The 21937-nt window shown below is 34.4% G+C and overlaps 1 protein-coding gene across 4 annotated transcripts in view; it reads right to left on the reverse strand.

Moving 5' to 3' along the window:
- Positions 1 to 3385: 3385 nt before the first annotated feature.
- Positions 3386 to 21937, reverse strand: part of LOC106875921 (general transcription factor IIH subunit 2) — a 29472-nt gene continuing 10920 nt past the window's right edge. For all 4 annotated transcript variants that reach the window (XM_089349165.1, XM_014924236.3, XM_089349166.1 and 1 more), the window contains 11 exons: positions 21795 to 21900; positions 18714 to 18819; positions 15240 to 15330; positions 14346 to 14433; positions 13820 to 13896; positions 12960 to 12990; positions 11979 to 12042; positions 8720 to 8823; positions 8181 to 8289; positions 5598 to 5637; positions 3386 to 3585 (listed from right to left, as the gene is read on the reverse strand). In XM_089349165.1, coding sequence (XP_089205291.1) covers positions 3448 to 3585; positions 5598 to 5637; positions 8181 to 8289; positions 8720 to 8823; positions 11979 to 12042; positions 12960 to 12990; positions 13820 to 13896; positions 14346 to 14433; positions 15240 to 15330; positions 18714 to 18819; positions 21795 to 21900 — 954 coding nt within the window. In that variant the 3' untranslated portion in view covers positions 3386 to 3447. The remainder of the gene's footprint in view (positions 3586 to 5597; positions 5638 to 8180; positions 8290 to 8719; positions 8824 to 11978; positions 12043 to 12959; positions 12991 to 13819; positions 13897 to 14345; positions 14434 to 15239; positions 15331 to 18713; positions 18820 to 21794; positions 21901 to 21937) is intronic.

A 21937-nucleotide genomic window follows, 5' to 3' on the forward strand; every position in this document is an offset into this window, starting at 1 on the left:
AAGTTCATGGTTGTTATTTATTGTCCACAAACAGCTGAGATTTAAAGGAAGAATATTCAAGGAACACCTAAATTCCTAAGAGGAAATTTCATCGGAACATTTTGAAGTAAAAAAGTTTTAGAGTAAATCTTCTCTTGGAATTCTTTTTAATAGCAATAGACTGGGATTTTGTTTGCTAGTAGTTACATCACAATGCTACATGAGGAAGCCTGTTTGTTGAACTCTGAAATTTGTTTCTTATCAAGATAATTTGAAATGAAAAGATCAGTTTGTCAGGAAAAACATTTCTTATCTTTATATATACTGAGAAAATTCAGTTGAATCCTTTCGAGGATGAGACAGAGTTATTTATGCATGAAGGCCATATTGATACAATGGCAATGGTTGTATCATCAGTTAATGATAAGGTAGTAAGTTATAAAACTAAAATAGAATAAAATGTTGGATTGGAGTAGAAGTAAACCAAGAGATCTATGGTGAAAGTAATAAACACTTTGAACTTTCAAAATTTGACATTACTTGCATATGGGGACACTTCCATATGGAAATTAATATGCCCATTATGAAAAGAACAAATCTCACAAAGAAAGTCTATGAATTACAAATACTCATTAAAGTGAAACTGAAATTAATAACTGTTTACATACCAAGATTAAGAAATTTTCCCAAGGTGAACAAGTATATATTTAGTAGGAGGATGTATATCTCAATTCATGGCAACTATAGTTGAGATTTTGTCTTGAGTGAAGAGCAAACTGTATGTAATAGCTTAAAGTTTTGCCAATCACTCACTGCTCACTATAAAATGGAAGAAAATGTGGCTACCAGACTAAACAAGTATATTGATTAAATATGTATTACCTACATTAACAGTAGAGTTGTTATTAATCTGTAATTTCTTCCATTTTTTTATATATGTATGCTATTATATTATTTATATGGTGCTTTAATGTTTTTTTCTGCTATATAGTTGATATGCGTGTCTGTATGATATATGTGCACATGTCATATTTCAGTACATTTTGGTCACCATCATTACATCATTTTTAAAAAAAGAATGTCTCAGCACAAATGGTAAATACTATTCCAGGTCTCTAATGAATCAAATATTTTCTGGTGATATTGATTTATTAAATTGAATGTTTGCAAGAATTTTCCCAATATCAAATGTTCCAAATGGTTGGTCATTAAGATACTTTTTAATAGTGTCATTGTCTGAATTGCTTCTGTTAAAGCATCTAGTTTGGTGCTTTATAATTCTACATTCTTATTTGCTGGGATCTGCTTCACTTTCATCTCTGTAGTCAATAAAAGTACCAGTGAGATGTTAAGATCAGCTTAATGCACTGTATATCTTTCCTTAATAAAAACTGGATAAGAGTTTACTCAAAAGAAAACCATTATTAAAAATTCTTGATACAAGCACAAACATGGGTGTGTGATTATGAAGCTTGTTTTGCAACCACGTAATTTCAGGTTCAGTTCCACTGCATGGTACCTTGGGCAAATAATCTTCTACTATAGCTCTGGGTTGACTAATGCCTTGTGCATATGCATATATATATATATATATATATATATATATATATACACACACAACCCATATCTGTCTATCTCACTCTATATACCCACATGGACCATTTTCATATTAGCTAACCACTTAACTTTATTCTTTCAACATGAACTTACAGCTTGGGTCTACCTGGAATTATTTATACCTAACAGCCTATACCTTCACGGAAGTATGGACCAACCTACATACCCTCTGTAAGAAGATGAGTTGTAAACTTTATTCTCCTGTCTGCATTCTTCTATCTACTGTTTTATTCTTTATTCTTCTATCTACTATTTTATTGCTTATAAACTGTGAATTTCCCTGTCTAGATCTTTCATACATACTGGGCTTGTCTCTGATAATGGAATACCCAGTGTATGGACATGCTAGCCTATCACTTGGGATATGCCAGAAACAGCTGTAATATTTCAAATTCACCTTACCCTAATTAAATATTCTAAATGACTTGAGATACCTGTCCTGCCTTGGTTCTTGTTGTCCTTTGTCCTCTAACATATTATATATATATATAAATGAGAAACAAAGATGTACAGGTGTCAGTTCATTACAGCTGTTTCAAGTGACTCCTTTAATTGATTAATGAAAACATTACATCATTGAAGAGAAACCATTTTCAACAGATGACTACACGGACTTCAAATACAAAGGGCAAACCAACTGTTTTAACATATTTGTATCACCAGCAGAGCTCAAATATTTACATTGATTCTGCTGGTATATCTTTGGCAGAATGAGTTTAGAAAATAGTCTACGTAGTGTCAAAGCTACTAGAATTTAGTGGTTAGTAGAAGTTATGGGGGTGGGGAGGAATAATTGAGAGTAGTGACCTAGTTACCTACACTTTGAAGACAATAGGGGGAATGTAGTCTTCAATCATCCAAAATTAAATCTTTTAGGAGTTGTAGCTGTATTCTAGACAAAGGTGATAAATTAATTAATATCATGACAACCTACTAGACTATCTAAGTACTGGAACATTATATCCAGCTTTTCTACAACAAAAGGTAAGGCTTGGGGTGGTAAAAAAGGGGAATGCCTGATGGGGAAGGGGTGATAATTGGAAGAAAGAAGGATAAGAACTAATGATACTTATTTTGATTGTCATTTTAAAGGGGAAGGTAATGAAAAACTAAAGGAATATGTATTAGAAATTAGGGGTGGAAGATAAGTTCAGAGAATAAGGAAAGGAGCACATTGTAACTTGGCATATTTATAATGTTAAGCAAAATATAATTAAATATATAGATGAAGGCTAGAAGTTACACTTAAAATTTTGATAAGATATAAGAGAAATATTAAGATTTTTCATAAATGTAGTGTAAATTAGATTGATCTAGCAAGGTGCCTTAATTTAAGTACCTAACTCAAACAAATCTTAATTATATTTTATATGTGTGTGTGTTTGTCACCCTCCCCATCACTTGACAACTGGTGTTGGTTTGTTTACATCCATGTAACTTAGTGATTCAGTGAAAGAGACTGATAGTACCAAAACTTCTCTAAAAAGAAAAAAATAGGAAAAAAGTGCTGGAGTCAATTTGCTTAACTAAAATCTTTCATAGTAGTGTCTCAGTATGGCTGAAATAATTAAAAGGAAAAGATACATCATCTAGCCAACATTATGGGACTGCTGTGCAAAAGTAGTTCAACAATCCCCTCTTACACACAGAGGCAACATGAAACTGAATATATTTCTCTTCCTTTATGTATGAAATGATGAATGATCTGTTTTTACAATCATTTAACATGGTTTGGATTGCTCCACCAAAATTTCAATACTTGCAAGAATGGAAAACAATAACAAGAAGAGACTATTATAAAAATAGATTTCACAGTTTATTCACTGATATGGATGTTTGCAATGAAATAGATTATGTGAAAGATTCCATTAATCCTATCTGTTGGGTTGAACGTGATGAGGAACAGCCAGGACAACAGTGTAAGGTTTCATGAGCAAACAAGTCACAATCTATACAAAAGTTCTGGTCACATTTGGTACAAATATATATCTAAAAAAGGTACAAAAAATAATGTAAATCATACAGTGTACATAAATCACACACACACCATCCTTCATCTCACTTTACATCCTCTATTCATGCTGGCATGGACTGGAGGGATCATTATGGTCCAAGCTAGTTCCAAGTTAATGCTCTTGTACAAGAGGCAAAAGACTGTGTTGTCCAAATACATTTCATTTTTGGCTTGATTTCTATGGTTTCCTGTTGAAACCATTTTATAGAGTGCATTTTCTTATGGCACCAATACTAAAAAGTTTGTCAGATCACCAACAAAACTAAAGGATCCTCTCAAGATGATACTGTTTCTGCTCATTTACCAACCACTTTACAGAGTGTACTGGGAGTATTTTATCATGGCATTAGTACTAGTAAGATTGCTTGTACCTAGTAATATTAAAAAGTCTTTGCTACTCAATGATATGTTTGTTCACTCAACACAATGTGACAGAAGATGGTCAGGGGAGACATAAATGACAGAAATACCAGCATGGAAGTACTGAAGGGTGATCTCATGACACTGAACCTTTTGGAGGAAATGATAAAGGACTGAGATATCTGGCACCTTGCTGTACTTGAGAAGACCCATCCTTCATAGTAAAAGTGTTAAAGCTGCTCCCACTGATGAAGAGGATTAGCCTGCAAGAGTCCTGTGCCAGTGCCTTGTAAAAAGTACTTGTGCTGGTACCACGTAAAAGCACTCATGTCACTACCACATTAAAAGCACCCATTATACAATGTAAAGTGGTTGGTGTTAGGAAAGGCAGCCAACCATAGAAACCAAGCCAAATCAGACTGGAACCTGGTGCAGCTCTGGTCAGACCATCCAACCCATGCCAGCATGGAAAATGGACATTAAGAGATGATCATATATCTATTCATTTTCTTCAGCTAGCTTGAATGGAATAGTTTTCCTGTGAAGTTTTACATTTGAAACATTTTTATACTGATGGATTATAGCTTGAATGTAACCCCCACCACTGTTAACCACTCAACTGTAAAGTCGGAATGGAATTTCTTGTCACCCAGGCAAACTGAGGTAATTAGACTTATATGTTTCCAAACAGAGTCTTAACACAATTGCTCGATGAGTGAGGTATGTTACGTTATCATACACAAGTGTAAGAGAATATATATGTAACTGCTCTAGTATGTACATATGAACATTCTAACAGTGTTATTAAATTTTTAGGAATAATTTAGATGTTAGTGATAGGGGACTTATTCTGTAAAATAATAAAATGAGCATCAGTAGAATAAGTGTATGGTAATAATGCTTTTTATAATTTGTTAGTTTCAGAGGGAAGGGTAGTAAACTTCTTTAAGCCTGTCTATTCAATTTCAATTGGTGTATATTAGTGGTTGAATGTGTATGGCTCAGTGGTTCGAGTGTTGGGCTCATAATCATGAGGTAGTGAGTTCGATTCTTGGACAGGCTGTGTGTTGTGTTCTTGAGCAAGATACTTTATTTCACATTGCTCCAGTTCACTCAGCTGTAGAAATGAGTTGCGACATTACTGATGCGAAGCTGCATCAACCTTTGCTTTTCCCTTGGATAACATCAGAGGTGTAGTGAGCGGAGGCTGGTATGCATGGGTGACTGTTGGTCTTTCATAAACAACCTTGCCTAGACTTGTACCTTGGTGGGTAACATTCTAGGTGCAACCCCATAGTCATTCATGACCAGGGATGGGTGTCTTTATTCTTTTTATATTAGCGGGTGGCAAGAAAACATAAGCTAAAAAGGGGACAGAATAATTGAGTAAAGTGTTTGTGAAGGATTTGGAAGGTAAGATCAAATGAAACTGATAAGAGGAGAGGCAAACGTGTTTAGTAGATAATGACAGAGAATTAGCAAGTTATGAAAAGAAGCTGTTGTAATAGTGGAAGAAAAAAACAGTGACACAGTGCTTCTTAATAAGAGGTTAATGATAAAAAGTATAAGTGAGTGCAAGCATGGAATAGAGAAAAGAACAGGAAAATATTTAAGCAGGTTTACTCACATTTTTTTCTTTCAAAGAAATCTGACAACCATAGCAAAATCTGAAACAAACATTAAAGCAAATGGAAAGTTATAAATGAATTTTAAATCTTAAATATTCCCAAAGAGTACTTTATATAAAGAGGAAAGCAAGTAGCTGGCAATGGATATGAAACAACTAAAACTTACAGAAAAGCTGAGAAATGATAGTGAGTAAAAATAAAGATGAAATCCTTTAGAAATGATCCAATCTATACCAACAATAGGAGTAGAAGCAAAAACTCCCAACAATAACAAGGATATTGATAGACATAATAAGAGAGACTTTTAAAAGGAAATTATATTGAGCAGACTAGAGTAACCACATAGAGGTACCTTTATGAAGTGATATTTACATGTTAAGGTATGTGGATGTCAGACTATACACAGGGAGATTACTATTCTATATGGTGCAAAAAATGTTAGTGAATAGTGAAATTTAGATAACTTTCTGTATTTTAATCCATGAACATGGCTGTGAGGTTAAGAAGTTCACTTTGCAACCAGATGGTTTCAGGTTCAATTTCACTGCATGACACCAAGAGCAAATGTCTCCAATTATATCCCTATGCCAATCAAAGCTTTGTAAATGAATTTGGTGAATGGAAACTGAAAAGAAGCTTGTTGAAGATATATGCGTTTGTGTTTCTCTCTCCTTGTTTATACATCATACTCTCCTCTCCATCTTCCATGTTATTTCCAGAGAAGGGTCAGCATTGTTGTTTTGTAACAGTTGTTTCATGTTGACTTTCCTTTTCTTTTCAAGATTTCCTCTTATATTTTTTTCCCACTTCAATGCTTTCTTCAACAGTTATTAACTTTCTCTCAGTAACCATTACTTTTTCTTCTTCACATGATGAAGTGGTACTTCATGCAGCTATTTGTTGGCTTGTTTTGAAAATTTGGCATAAAAAAATTTCTTTTGCCATTCCCAGAATTTTGATTGATGACACTCTGGAAATGTATTTAATGCCCTTGCTGTTCCCCTGGCAGGTCTATTACTTTCTTTTCTTGTCCAGTCTTTCAAATTCTTCAGGGCAAAACGCTTTGAAGTGATTTTTACTACAGCAAATATAGCAGCTAAGCCTTGTGCTCTTTATCGTCAATCTCATGTCTTGTCTTGACACCCTCAACTAGCCAGTCCTGGTAAGGCTGTGTGGTCATAGGCAGTCATTAGAACTTACAAATCCATTTTGACACTGCACTGACCACATGTTGCCTCTTTTTAACTCTCTTTAAACTTCTTGCCTAAACTGCAATATAAAGTGATGGTCAACCACATATATACATCAATTCCAGTGTCTCTCATCATCACTCTTGTATTTTTTAGTCCCCTGTATTGAGACACAAATGTATGGGTGGAAGCATGTCCAACAATTTCAGCCTGCATTTTGGATGAGTCTTTGGTTTTCAAAGTGCAGCAAATTGTTTTCATTTTCAGTTGAGAAGATTTCTTCCGAAATTGTAATTTCTGTCATCAGGGTAGATTTAGTCCAGTGCTATCTTTTCTAAAGCACAATCTCTGTTGGAAAAAATCATGTAACAAAGAAACAATGTTTAATCATACAAAATTTTTTCAAGTATTCTTCTTTGGAACAGTCTTAAGTCTAAAGCATTCGTTTGTTCTGTTTCTCATTGAAGACAAGATTAGCTTTAACACAGATACTGTATGGCCAATTTAAAGTCAAATGTCAGAACTGTCTTCAAATTTCCTTTTTAGACTATTTAAAATATCTTTATCAATTAATTGTTCATTTATATGTTCCCTTTTTTTACTTCCTTTTTTCATTCATGTATTTTGTTGTTTGTGTGTTTTCCTTGTTAGCAGTTGCAAGGTTTTGTCCTATTGTGTATTTACAATTGGTGGCCATATTGAAAGTGAACAAGTCGTGCACTTAAATATGAAAAGATCTATAAAAATAAACTATCATTTTGATAGTAAGCTTTTGTCAGAGCAATATAATCCTTTTTAGCAAATACTCCAAAGAGAATTTCATTTGTTAATGCTATAAATATAGTGTAGCTTCAGAGCAAAAGAACAAACATGTACACTTTAGAGCCAATGATAATAATAACGGTTCAAATTTTGGCACAAGGCCAGCAGCCTTGAGGGGAAGGGGAAGCTGATTAAATTGACCCCAATACATTTTATCAGCCCCAAAAGGATGAGGGGCGAAGCTGACCCCAGCAGAATTTGAACTCAGAATGTGAAGATGGATGAAATGCAGCTAAGTATTTCACCCAGCATGCTAATGATTCTGCCAGCTGGCTGCCTTAATGATAATAATAATAACAGTGCCAATTATTGTTGGGTCCTTGGGAACAGTATTAGAAGGCATCAAGAGGAATATAAAGGAAATTAGAATAGAGTGCCCAGTAGAACTGTCACAAAAGGCTTGCCTCCTTGGCACAGCCAGAATAATCAGGAAAGTATTAAATTGCTGAAAAGAACAAATAGCATGGTACCGTAGACTGTAGGTAGTAAGCCCGCTATGCATGCAAGACTCCAGGAACTTCAACAAAACCTGTGATAAAGAGATAATAATTATGATAATAATAAACTTACTGAGGTTTATCACTGACAGCTTCTGTTGCTACTACTTCCTTAAAATTAGCAAGTGGAAATAAGTGATGGTATGAACGAGCCAAATGAGGGGCTGACACTAAAGTTAAAGCTGAAAATATATATGTTAAAAAGAATATCTTAATATATGGTGATATCCTAATTACATTAAAGAAACAAATGATTATGATTGTAATATGCCATTGTAAAAAAACTAATGAGTATCAATTTTCATTTGGTCTGAATTAAGTTTTCACTTGGCACTTTGAAAGAAACAAAAAATTCAAATTATATGAAGAACATCATCATCACAACTATTAACATTTTTTTCTGTTTTTCAGAAAATTACTTGGATTTTAAAATTTCTTGAATTTCATGATCAAAAAGAAAATCATTCATCTCAGATAGAATTTTAACTTGGGATGTCAGGACAATAATAGGAATACGTGCATTGTTAATTAGTATTTAATTTGATTCAGAATTCTGAGAGAAAATTTCACAATTTTGTCCCAGTTTTTGGTAAAAATCTAAATTATACTGACCACAAGCTTTGCATTCAACAGGAAGTTCACAATATTTACTTCTGCACTGTGGACAAAAATAACCACCACTACTGAAGTTTTGAGATGTTTTATCATCAAGGTGGCTAAAGGAAGAAAAGAAATATCAAATAATTCACATATATAAACAATCAAATCTATGTCAAGCCAATATCAAATCTATTTACACAGTCACTTAACCAGTTCCAAAAGAAGCCATATCTCCCACAGATTACATCCTAGCACCTTAAAGAAAGAACTCATTAGAGTAATACTTCTAGATACATTATGCCTGAAAAATAAATCAATAAAAATGTCAGGAGTAATGAAAATAATTGGAATGACTTTGATCATGTATCTGCTGAATCAGGGCTGACATGGGCACAACAACAGAATTCATACAGAAAATGATTTAATGTACTCGTAGTATTATACCATATGCAGTAAAGAATTAAAATTGTAATGTTTGTGTTTTCTATCTCACTTGTTAACCTACTTTTTCAGCTGATTCTTGAAATTTAATTCTTAAGAGCAATATAGCAATTCAATGACGACAAGCAGTAATTCAGGAATAAATTTGTTGCTCAATTTAACACCACTAACTGGCTCTTGGCTGATTTAAGAAGAGCATAGACTGTTGTAAGCTTTCAGGTCATATCTTTGGTTCACTCTTGGAGACCTTGGAAAGGTGTCATTGGTACTCTCTTTGTTTCTCAGACAAAATCATACCAAAAATATAATTAAAGAAAGAAAACAAATGTATTTAAAAGTTGATGGCTATGAAACTATTAAAGTCTGTAGAGAAGGACTAATAGATTTTATGTCTAGAAAGTTTTGTGAGATAACACTATCAGATCAAAGATGTGACTAAGACATCATCATTTAACGTCTGTTTTCCATGCTGGCATGGGTTGGATGGTCTGACAGGAGCTGGCTAACTAGAAGAATACACCAAGCTTCACTGTCTGTCTTGGCATGATTTTTTTGGCTGGATGCCCTTCCTAATGCCAAGCCACCTTACAGAGTGGACCAAGTGCTTTTCATGTGGCACCAGCAAAAACGTGGATTTGTTCGCAAATTAAGTTGTAAAAATAATGGACATGGTACTGCCATCAGCACTACTGAGATTAAGACAAATGAAAAGAATTAACTCGAGTTTGTAAGAACACACTTTGTGTAGTTGGTAAATGTTGTTTACATATCTGGAATGGGTTTCAACACACATTCTAACCAGTATCCTTAAACACATTCTAACTGGTATCCCCAAACAAGCTCCCCACATATTAAGCAAGCTCTTAATTAACAACACTATATAATTCTTGACCTAATGTCTAGTGGTACTTCTTTCCACTGTTATTACTACTGCTTCTAATTCCTGCAACTTCCTAAATAGTGGTATACCCTACCCTCATATAAACTCAAGCAGTGCACTCATCATCATCATCATCTCTGGGTTGTCTTATCATTAAAACCTTGCATTAAATAGTAAAATTTATATAAATATACTGAGTACATGAGTGTAGCAAGAATTTCAACAGAGTGGGGGTCTCTCAGTTATTAAAATGGATCCACTATCTAATTTATGCTTGTGTACCCAAGAAGACATGGGACAAAATTTTGAAGGCTGATCTCAAAACGTTGAACCTCATGAAGATGACAGAGAACTAAGGTATGTGGCACACTGCTATACTTGAGAAGACCTGTCCACAACAGAATTGAGCTCCTAAAACCAAGGTGCCACATAAAAAGTGTGGGTGTAGGTGCTGGTGCCATGTAAAAAGCACTCAGTACACTCTGTAGAGTGGTTGGCATTAGGAAGGGCATCCAGCCATAGAAACCAAGCCAAAACAGACTATGGAACTTGATGCAGACCCTAACCATACCAGTTCCTAGCAAGCTGTCCAACTCATGCGAGTATGGAAAACAGACATTAAACGATGATGATGTACATGTATGTTCATATAAAATACACATAGATAGCCCAAGAATGAAGTTGAAGAGGGGGTATAAAAACTTGTTGAAGCCCCACTGGCTTTATATGTGTAGCACAATAATGAGAAGGTAACTTCTGAAATTATAAATTGTGCGTAAATTAATTAAAACAAGAAAGTGAGCAATGCTACAAGGAGTGACTTTGTCCTTGACAGAATGGTGACAGCCCTGAGCATGTTTTGATAAGAGCCCACTTAACAAAAGTGAAACGCATAATCTTGTACTCAACATAAAATGACTTGAGACACACAACTTTATTGTAAATAAACCCTGAACTGGGTGGTAACTTGAAATAAGGGCTACATAAAAATATGTAGGGATCTGTTCTTTGGGAAAACAAAATGGTAATGTCCATGCTAACATAATTAATAGTGTGGGTCAAAATATCTAAATTAAAATTATTTTCATAATGAGGAGAAAGAATCTGGAGAAGGCTATATTTTAATGATGAGATCTAATAATACTGAAACATATCCTGAGTTTTCACTGTTCTTCCAACATCAGACTGACACCCCATTACATTATATGTATAAAGGATTCTTTCAGTTTCTGTCTACCAAATCCGCTCACAAATCTTTAGTCAACTGGGTGCTATAGTAAAACATAACCAAGGTGTCACACAATGGAACTGAACATGAAACCACATGGCTGTGTAGAAAACTTTTTAAATAGATAGCCATGCCTGCAGCTGTATCTATGTAAGTATGCATGCATACATGTACGTGTATCTGTGTGTCCGTGTATATATCAGAGAGGAATGAACAGAGCCCGTGTACTGAAAAAAACCCCAAAAGAAAACCCTTATAGCCTTATAGCACTTGGTTTTGTATAAGTTATGTCTCTTCATGGTAAGTTTACTTTGTATTTTATGTCATGAGAATATGTATTGTTACAGCACAATTTTTCAAGAAATTCTAACAGTAAATTTATTGTAAAACAATGCTGGAGAAGAACGATAATGTGAAGAATAGATATCAGCATTTGGATAAGGTCAAGTTGTTTAATTGAACAGATCTATAACCAAAGGTGTTTTAGCTATGACCCCCATTGATTTTTGCCAGAGATAATACTTAGGACTACATTATCCAACATGCTGTCATTCTTTTAAGACCACAGAGCCTGATGTGAAGACCTGGCTACTTCCAGCAGGTAGAGCAATAGTATAAAAGCTCTCTTGATAACTCAAGATTAAGAAGTGTTGTAAATAGTGAATAGAAATGTAAACTTAAGGTATACTGAAACAAACAAGCTAAATACACTGTTTACTTACCACATACACATTGACGGTCTGTCTTCTTTATCTTTGTCCATAGACTGTTGATGATGTGGGAAACCTATAGAATAATACAATGTAACTGTACAATCTTAATGATATAAAATTGTGTTTACTGTTTACAATATATAAATAACTGTTTATGTAATCATGTACAGCTATTAGCTTTGTGAGAAAAAAAGTCTTCATATTATCTGGGATAATAGGTAAGTTAGTGTTTAAACGCAGGTGGTAAAATAAGGGTTCCAGGTTCAATTGCTGACTCATCAGGAAAATCAGCTGGAGAGTATTAGAGAGAATATCACTCAAAACATTGTGTCAGAAACATAACCAATATGAGGAAATAGTTTAAAAGAAAAAAAACAGGCATAGCAAAAATCATACACCACATAAAGCAGAACTACCATGACAAACAACTGTTATAGTGAGTGTTGCAATAACAATACTTCAATACATCCACATTTTAGTTAAGTTTCCTGTTTACTTGGTATAGAAAATATTATTATAAAAAGGGAATACACATTTACAAGATATATCTATCATTTGGCAGCAAGTTGAAAGTTTACTATGAATACTTGGCAAACTTGAGAATAAGGATCTCAAATACAGTAATAATACATATCATGTGCACCTGATTGATCACAGACTAGATCAACTTACACAATGAATACAGGTAGACCTAAATTAGAATTTTGAGCCAAAATTCTTAGGGTTGTAATGAAAAAAAAAAGAGAAATCTTATCAACCCTTTGTCTGTCCAAGGCATTCTCATAGGTTTGCCCTAACCGTCTATGCTTGTTTCCAGACTTTTAATTAGCTTTTGTCTCATATGTTCTGAGTAATATAAAACTTTCATTTTATAAACCGGAAGTTACTCTAGTGGTTGAAAAATGTGTATCATATATGATGCATGGAGGCAGAGGGTTAAAATTTGAGAGGAATCAACAAAAAAAGGAGAAAAAGTATAAAACGTTTTACCCATTCTGATGAGAGAGGATTCAGTGTTTCCCTGAAAAAATATAAACACAAAAGATCAGAGGATGAAAGGAAATATATGGCATGGTAATCTTTTGAAAAAACATAAATGCTCATTGTTTATATTCATGAGCAAACTGCAACTGGTGGGATTTCTGAATGGCTTGCCTAAATGAAAAATTAATTAAAAATTTTTTAGTAGTCTAGCCTGCCTGATGATGAACCATGTTTCTTGTAGCCTGATTCTCAGAAAAAGGTTGCCTATACCTAGTTTATTATTTAGTAATTAATATACAATCAAATAAAGGCAACAAGCTGGCAGAATCGTTAGCATGCTGGGCAAAATGCTTAGCAGTATTTCATCTATCTTCATGTTCTGAGTTCAAATTTCACTGAGGTTGATTTTGCCTTTAATCATTTCAGAGTCGATAAAACAAGTACCATTTGAGCACTGGAGTCAATGTAATCAACTTATCCCCTACCCCAAAATTGTTGACCTTGTGCCAAAAATTGAAATCGATATACAATCAAATACTTTCTTAGGTAATTATATTATATTCCCTACAATATTTTCTTTTTCCTGATGGATAAAGATCCACTAAAAAAACAAAAAAACAATATACTACTGTAATATTAAACATAGACTGTAGTGATATTAAATCATTGAAGAAAGTGATGGTCAAAAATGTGGAAAAATAGCTTGATGTATTTTAAATCCCACTAAATAATCAAAAAGTAATAGAACATTAGTAAATGCCACAATTTATAACTAAATCTAAATGAATATATATAATAGAAGGGAATCATTGTGTCTCTATGAAATAGGAACATAAAAGTTGTACATGAATGTCTTGATTACTTACTGATGCAGGAGGAGGTATAACATGTCCATTTAATAAGTCCTTAAAATGAGATTCATCCAGGATAATTCGATAGTCTCCTAAATGGAAAAATATTTGTGTCACATGAACTTTGAGATAGTTAAAAGAGACAGAGACAGAACTGTTGATCCTTTTTTTTTTTGTTTGTTCTAGATTGTGATAATTTCATTTAAGTTGATGATAAATTGTGTCGTTTTACTATCATGTATATAGTTTTTAGGATGGCTTTTCCAGCTTAGAAATACTACTATCTTGCTAATGTATGTTGTAATTTATAAAAGATAGTAATAATGCAAAGTTTTTCATGAAAAATAGAACTACCAGCAGGTAAATGTATCATGATTATAATTTTATTTTAATTTTCAGCCATGTATGAAATGTATGAGATGTATAAAATGGATGATAAATTCCAGTAATTATATAAATATTTGTATCAACCATTGCTAAATAAACTATATTTTTTTAGCCAAGTTGTATCTTCAGCTTATCTTTTTCTGGCAAGATTTACCTTTTGTTTCTGCAGTAAGCCTTCTGCAAACTCTCACTTCAGCTGATAATCCAATCACAGAACACCTGATAGAACTTTCTTTAACTGTCTGCAATAAATATCAACAGAAAATTTAGAAATAAACATTTTTTTATCCTTCTAAGAATAATTCTTATTCTAAAATATTTAAACTCATTCAACAATTAACCTCAACTTTTTTCATTTTATTTACACATCATTTTAATTAGATTATTTCCCAATTTCCTATAAATGCTATAATATTTGTTGGAAGCTTCTTAATGTATTTATTATAAAATGTCAGGACTTAGCTTCCATCAAATACTCTTATAGGTGCTACAATTTTACAGATACACAAAGTTCCAGAGTTAAGTTGGAACTAACAAACATTATTTGAATTGAAAGGTTCAAAATTTGATTGAGAAAAAAAAAAAAAAATCCAAAACAAGAGAAAAATTGGCAATATTTTCTTTACCAAATTGATTTCTTAAATTTAAATAATTCAATGCAGTAAGATAATTCAGTAGAGAATGGTCCTATTTTGTAAACATTCTCGTCATTTTTCTATTTGTAACCAGAATCCTTCACAAACAGTATGACTGAGCCAATACAGCAAGTGTATGTTTAAACTGTCAAATTTTACATACAAAGAATAAATGAGCAAAGTAAATCTTGCCTGAAATTGAACCTAGTACATTTGCTCAACATAATGACCAATAAATTAATCACTATATCAAAGTGATTCTGAGGAGAGAACAGTGTGGGTAAGTAGAGGTTGTAAGAGTCTGTAAGGAGAATTAGGGATGGTTAAAGAGGGGTGATGAGAGACAGGATTACATTCTACCAAAGTATTACAGAATTAAAATTTTACTAAAAGTAAAATGAATAAGAACATACTTTTATTGTATTAAGAATGTCTCCAGGATCACATGTGGTTAAACTACCAAAAATAATAAGAATTTCTCTACTGGCATGACTAGGCATCTGTCTGAAAAAGAAAAATAAGAAGAAATATTAACTACTTCCTAACTTTAGTAAGCCATAAAAACACAAACAAGTTTTATGCATATATCATCATCATCATCGTTTAACGTCCACTTTCCATGCTAGCATGGGTTGGACGATTTGACTGAGGACTGGTGCAACCGGATGGCTACACCAGGCTCCCTACTATATATTTGTGAAAAGGGCGGACGTTGTCTCACAAGCAGTTGTGCAGGCAAAAGTCTTAGTAAATGTGGTCAGACTGACCTGAAAATTTGCACATCTATGTTAAAAGTGGTGGGGAGTTTGCATGGCAACATTGAGTTTGCTCAATTGAAAGGCGTGGCCTCTAGGGCAAAATTCCTCATCTTTAAAATGTGGCCCGAGTAGACCCGAATGAAATCGGGTTATAATACTAGTATATATATATATATATATATATATATATATATATATATATATACACACACACACACACACATATTAGTTACATATTAAAATTTTAAGAAAATGAAAATGTAAAATAATTATTTGCATATAAAAAAACAACTTCAATAGATCATTATTTTAAAAAGATTTTAGAGGCATGGTTATATGGTTAAGGAGCTCACTTTGTAGTCACATGGCTTCAGGTTCAGTCCCATTGCATGGCACCTTGAGCAAGTCTCTTTTACAATAGCCTCATGCTGACCAATATCTAGGGAGTAAATTTGGTAGATGGAAACTGTGCAGAATCTCATCATGTGTGTGTGTGTGTTTGGCCCCACCCTCTACCACTTGACAACCAGTGTTGGCTTGTTTATATACTTGTAACTTAGTGGTTCAGCAAATGGAACTGATAGAATAGGCACCAGATTTAAAAAGAAAAAGAAATGAAGCACTGGGGTCAATTTGACTAAACCCTTCAAGGCAGTGACCTAGTATGGCCACAATGACTGAAATAAGTGAAAGAGTTAAAAAGAAAAAAGAAAAAAAAGAAGTGCTTTATGATACTAATATGAAAAGTGTTGGCTTAATAGGATGTTAGTATGGACTGTTTGAGTGGCTCTGCTTGTTTAAAGCAGCTAAATTCAATCATTCATATGTGAAATGAAAATGGCATCTCTGATTAACTTTGCACAGCACCTTGAGCAAATCTCTGTTACTACAGCTCTGAGCCAATTAAAGCCTTGTGAGTGAATTTCATAGATGGAAACTGAAAGAAGCACATCATGTGTGTGTGTGTTACATTTATACCCTATGAAAGTCATGAGCTATGAGCAGTGTAGTGGCCATTTCTCCTGTCAACTAACAAATTGTCTACTTGCTTCATGCTTTCAACGTAAAGGAGATCCTTTACCTGAAAAGCAAATAAGGGTTAGCAACAAGAAGGGTATCCAGCTATAAAACAATACCTTCATCATCATCAACATTTAATGTCCGTTTTCCATGCTGGCAAGGGTTAGATGGCATGACAGGAACTGGCAAGGCCAGGGGCCACACCAAGTTTCATAGTCTGTTTTGGCTTGGTCTCTATGACTTGATGCCCTTCCTAACACTGACCACTTTACAGAGTGTATTGGGTGCTTTCAAAGTAAAGGAGATCCTTTACCTGAAAAGCAAATAATGGTTAGCAACAAGAAGGGTATCCAGCTATAAAACAATACCTTCATCATCATCGTGGCCGTTGCCAGTACCGCCTGACTGGCTCCTGTAGGATTTTCGAGCGAGATCGTTGCCAGTGCCCCTGGACTGGCTTGTGCGGGTGGCACATAAAAGACACCATTTCGAGCGTGGCCGTTTTCGTGCGGGTGACACGTAAAAGCACCCACTACACTCTCTGAGTGGTTGGCGTTAGGAAGGGCATCCAGCTGTAGAAACTCTGCCAAATCAGACTGGAGCCTGGTGTTGCCATCCGGTTTCACCAGTCCTCAGTCAAATCGTCCAACCCATGCTAGCATGGAAAGCGGACGTTAAACGATGATGATGATGATGATGATCATCAACATTTAATGTCCGTTTTCCATGCTGGCAAGGCCAGGGGCCACACCAAGTTTCATAGTCTGTTTTGGCTTGGTCTCTATGACTTGATGCCCTTCCTAACACTGACCACTTTACAGAGTGTATTGGGTGCTTTTTATGTGGTACCAGCACCCACACCAATGCTTTTTATGTGACACATTGGTTTTAGGGTCTTAATTTTGTTGTGGTGGGCAGGTCTTCTTGTAGAAAAACAGATATAAAAGGAACAAATTTATTTTCTAAAATACCCTAATTTTTTGCACCAACAATGCACAATAATGTACATTTACTTAATGATTCTCTCGTAACAGTGAAAATTAAGCTTTATTGAGAAGGTCTAATAAGATCAAAACGTGCACAGAGTTATCTCTTATGCATGGAATAATTAAAATAATATAAATCACTGAGTGATGCTGCTTTTTTCTCACCATATATTCTCCTATTAGCTTTTTAATAGCCAATGTATTAAATATATTAATAATAACTTAACTATTTCTGAAAAATAATTATTAACAACAGAAGCAATATTTATACCAAAAGGCAACATTTATATCCAACTTAAGGTGGCAAGCTAGCAGTACTGTTAGAACACCAGTAAAATGCTTAGCAGCATTTCGTCTGTCTTTATGTTCTGAGTTCAAATGCTACTGGGGTCAGCTTTGCCTTTCATCCTTTCAGGGTCAATAAAATAAGTGTCAGTTGAGTACTCCCTCTCCCAAAATTTGAAACCGATATCTATAATCAACTTACACACCATTGCGTCCATATGAGGTCCTCTTATGGTGAATACAGCAGTATTGAGCATTCTAAAAAATATCCATGTTAAGTTGGATATAAAGAGTGCCTTTTAAGTATTTTCAATTAGACTAACTGAACCAAATAGTATAATACCTTTTACAAGTATAGGTAACTGCCACTGAATTGTTAGGTTAAGTTACAAGTTCAAATCCTACCATAAGCATTGAAAACAAATATCACAATTCAGAATTGATTACTTGTGTAGAATACATATTCAAAACAATACAAGCTTATATCCATGTAATGTAAATGAGTAGGTAAAAATTAGTGTAAATATGATCACCAATTTATATTTAACCCTTCAGCATTTAGATTACTGTCAGAGGTCATGCTTATTCAGGTTGTTTTAAATCAACCATGCATTATCTCACAGCTCTGAGATTTTAAGGATGCAATTGTTTATTTTTAGAATGACATAGTAAGGTAGATGTGAGAGGCCAGAGTGGCCTGTTTGAACATAAAGCAGGTAGAATGCTTATTTGGGCTGGACATGACAGGTTTAAATGCTAAATGGTTAAAAGAAATTTACTCTCTTGATAATTGTGAACACTATCTTAAATATCAATCATTAAAATATTTTAGATTTACTTTAGTGTTTGTGCTGCCATTTCAATCGAGTTCTGTAGAGAAGGTTCTCCTTGACATGGATTTTTACTAACAGCAACCAGTGCTGCAACATGACGTCTTGGGTTACCTGAGTGTCAGAACAAATCAAATAAAAATGAACACATTAAATGAAAATGTCACAAAGCTTAAACCCTTTAGCATTCAGATTATTCTGTCAAATATTTATTGTTTTGAATTAACCATGCATTATCTTGTAGCTTTAAGATTTTGATGATGTGATTATTTACTTTTAGAATGACTTAATAGGGTAGGTTTGAACATAAAACAGGTAGAATATTTGGGCTAGGTATAAGCTATTTTAAATACTAAATGGTTAAAGTTTATTAGCTCTATATGAATATATTAAAAAGATTTAGTTATTTACAACTTAATTTACAAATCTTTTTATTATAGTCAATGTACATGGAAATGAGGACAATTCTTACATTACATATTAAGAAAAATAACAAAATGACAAAAAAGGTTACTCAATATGAGGATTTTCAACCAATTCATGTAAATATTTTAATATTCAGAATCCATCATGATCAATAGAGGTAAATTAGTGTAAAATGTTAATTAGTTAAAAAATGATGTTGCTTGATTACTGACAATTAATTTAAAAATTCACTATAGTCATCAGTGAATTTTCCTGTGCCTTAAGGCAATGCATATTTTATCAATTCTCTATATTAAGCAAGTTGAAAATGTGCCATCTCACCATTTCAGTAATAGAGAGTTTAGCTATAGAATTATTTATGCCAATTCATATACAGGGTGGGCCAAAAGTCACATACCAAAACATTTGACACTTTATTTATACTACGTCATTATTATTATTAGTATTCATTTAGTTCATCATGTATAAGTATGTGTGTATTCATCATAATTAAATATGAAGTGTTGCTTTTGAAATGTGCAACATATATTAATCTTGGTGTGTGACTCTTGGCCCATCATGTACATAAAAGTCAACATAAAAAATGGTTTGCAATAATTAATGACATTACTGAGGTTATAATTACAAAACTATCCTGTCTCAAACAAAACAGCTCAACATTATTCTGTATTTTTGAGATGAGGAATCATGTACATTATTTACAATGGATGGATAAGTGTCTTCATCTTGTTTGTTGTTATCACAACGTTCTGGCTGATGTACGCTCCAGCCTTCAATAGGCGTAGGAGTGGCTGTGTGGGAAGTAGCTTGCTTACCAACCACATGGTTCCGGGTTCAGTCCCACTGCGTGGCACCTTGGGCAAGTGTCTTCTACTATAGCCTCGGGCCGACCAAAGCCTTGTGAGTGGATTTGGTAGACGGAAACTGAAAGAAGCCTGTCGTATATATATATGTATATATATATATATATGTGTGTGTGTATGTCTGTGTGTTTGTGTTTGTCCCCCCCAACATTGCTTGACAACCGATGCTGGTGTGTTTACGTCCCCGTAACTTAGCGGTTCGGCAAAAACAGACCGATAGAATAAGTACTAGGCATCCAAAGAATAAGTCCTGGGGTCGATTTGCTCGATTAAAGGTGGTGCTCCAGCATGGCCGCAGTTAAATGACTGAAACAAGTAAAAGAGGTGTTCTGGTGGAATTTCGAACCCAACCCTTTATTTGACTAATGGGGTACACTGTTCTCATTCCTAAGGTATGCTGCTGATGTGATTTTTCAGTTGACATTATTTTTCAAGTCCCTGCCTGTGATTGAACTTAGTATCCGAGAGTGAGTAGCAATTATAGAGTGACTTTTAGGGCTTATAAACCAAGTGAAATCAAAATCAAAATCACTGACGTGGCCGATGACAGTACTGTCTGATTGGCACTCATACCAGTAGAACGTTAGAAGCACATCTGATTGTGATAGTTGCCAGGGCCACAGATTGGCTCCCGTGTCGGTGGCACATTACTTTTTGAGCGTGGTCGCTACCAGAATCGCCTGACTGGCACCCGTGCCGGTGTCACATAAAAGCATCCACTACACTCTCGGAGTGGCTGGAGTTAGGAAGGGCATCCAGCTGTGGAAACTTTTGCCAGATCTGATTGGAGCCTGGTGCAGCCTTCTGGCTTGCCTGTCCTCAGTCAAACCGTATATATATCATCATCATCATCGTTTAACGTCTGCTTTCCATGCTGGCATGGGTTGGACGGTTTGACTGAGGGCTGGTGAGTCATATATATATATATATATATATATATATATATATATATATAATATATATATTATAGCCTCAGGTCAACCAAAGCCTTGTGAGTGGATTTCATACAGGGAAACTGAAAGAAGACTGTTGTATATATGTGTATATTTGTTTGTTTGTGTGTGTGTGTGTGTGTGTGTGCGTGTGTGTTTGTACTCACACCATTGCTTGACAACCGACGTCGCTGTGTTTATGTTTCCATAACTTAGCGGTTCGGCAAAAGACACTAAGAGAATAAGTACTAGGCTTACAAAGAATAAATCCCTGTGGTCAATCTTTTTCAATCAAAGGCAGTGCTTTAGCATGGCCACAGTCACATGACTAAAACAACTAAAATAAAAAAAAACTATGCCATTTTAATCCCAAGCAAGGTCGGGTATCTCTACTAGTGTATGGTAAAATGGAGACCACTTCCTGCTGTAGGATGAAGTTAAAATAATTGATAGAGAACATCTCTGGAAAATACAAAAATTAAAATAAGATGCACATATGCTAGGACACAATAACTTCCTAAGCAGACCTAGTGCAAATATGAATGTAATATGGCAACCAGTATTAAGAAAAGATAAAACACTAGGTTTACAAGCCCTAAAAGTCACTCTATAATTGCTCACAGGCACATAGCATAGTAGATAAGAGTGTGGGCTACTAACCTTCGGATACTAAGTTCAATCGCAGGGAGGGACTTGAAAAATAAAATCAACATATCTAGGAATGAGAACAGTGTACCCCATTAGTCAAATAAAGGGTTGAGCTCAAAATTCCACCAGAACAACTGATGAACAACAATCAAGATGGCCACTTATCCGTCTATTCTAAGTAAAACAGATCAAAATTAGAAATAAAGGCTCATCAACAAACCACCAAGTTCAGTAACTTTTTCAGCTCTTTTCTTTCGTGTTACAATAATACCAAGCTGACTAATAGGGTTTTGATCAAAGTATTCTTCAATGAAATTTTCAGCAAGCTGTAGAAAAGAAATAATTACTTATTTTATGAACAGA

Source organism: Octopus bimaculoides, chromosome 3 (genome assembly GCF_046866305.1).
Source record: "Octopus bimaculoides isolate indiv1 chromosome 3, ASM4686630v1, whole genome shotgun sequence".
NCBI classification, from domain to species: domain Eukaryota; kingdom Metazoa; phylum Mollusca; class Cephalopoda; order Octopoda; family Octopodidae; genus Octopus; species Octopus bimaculoides.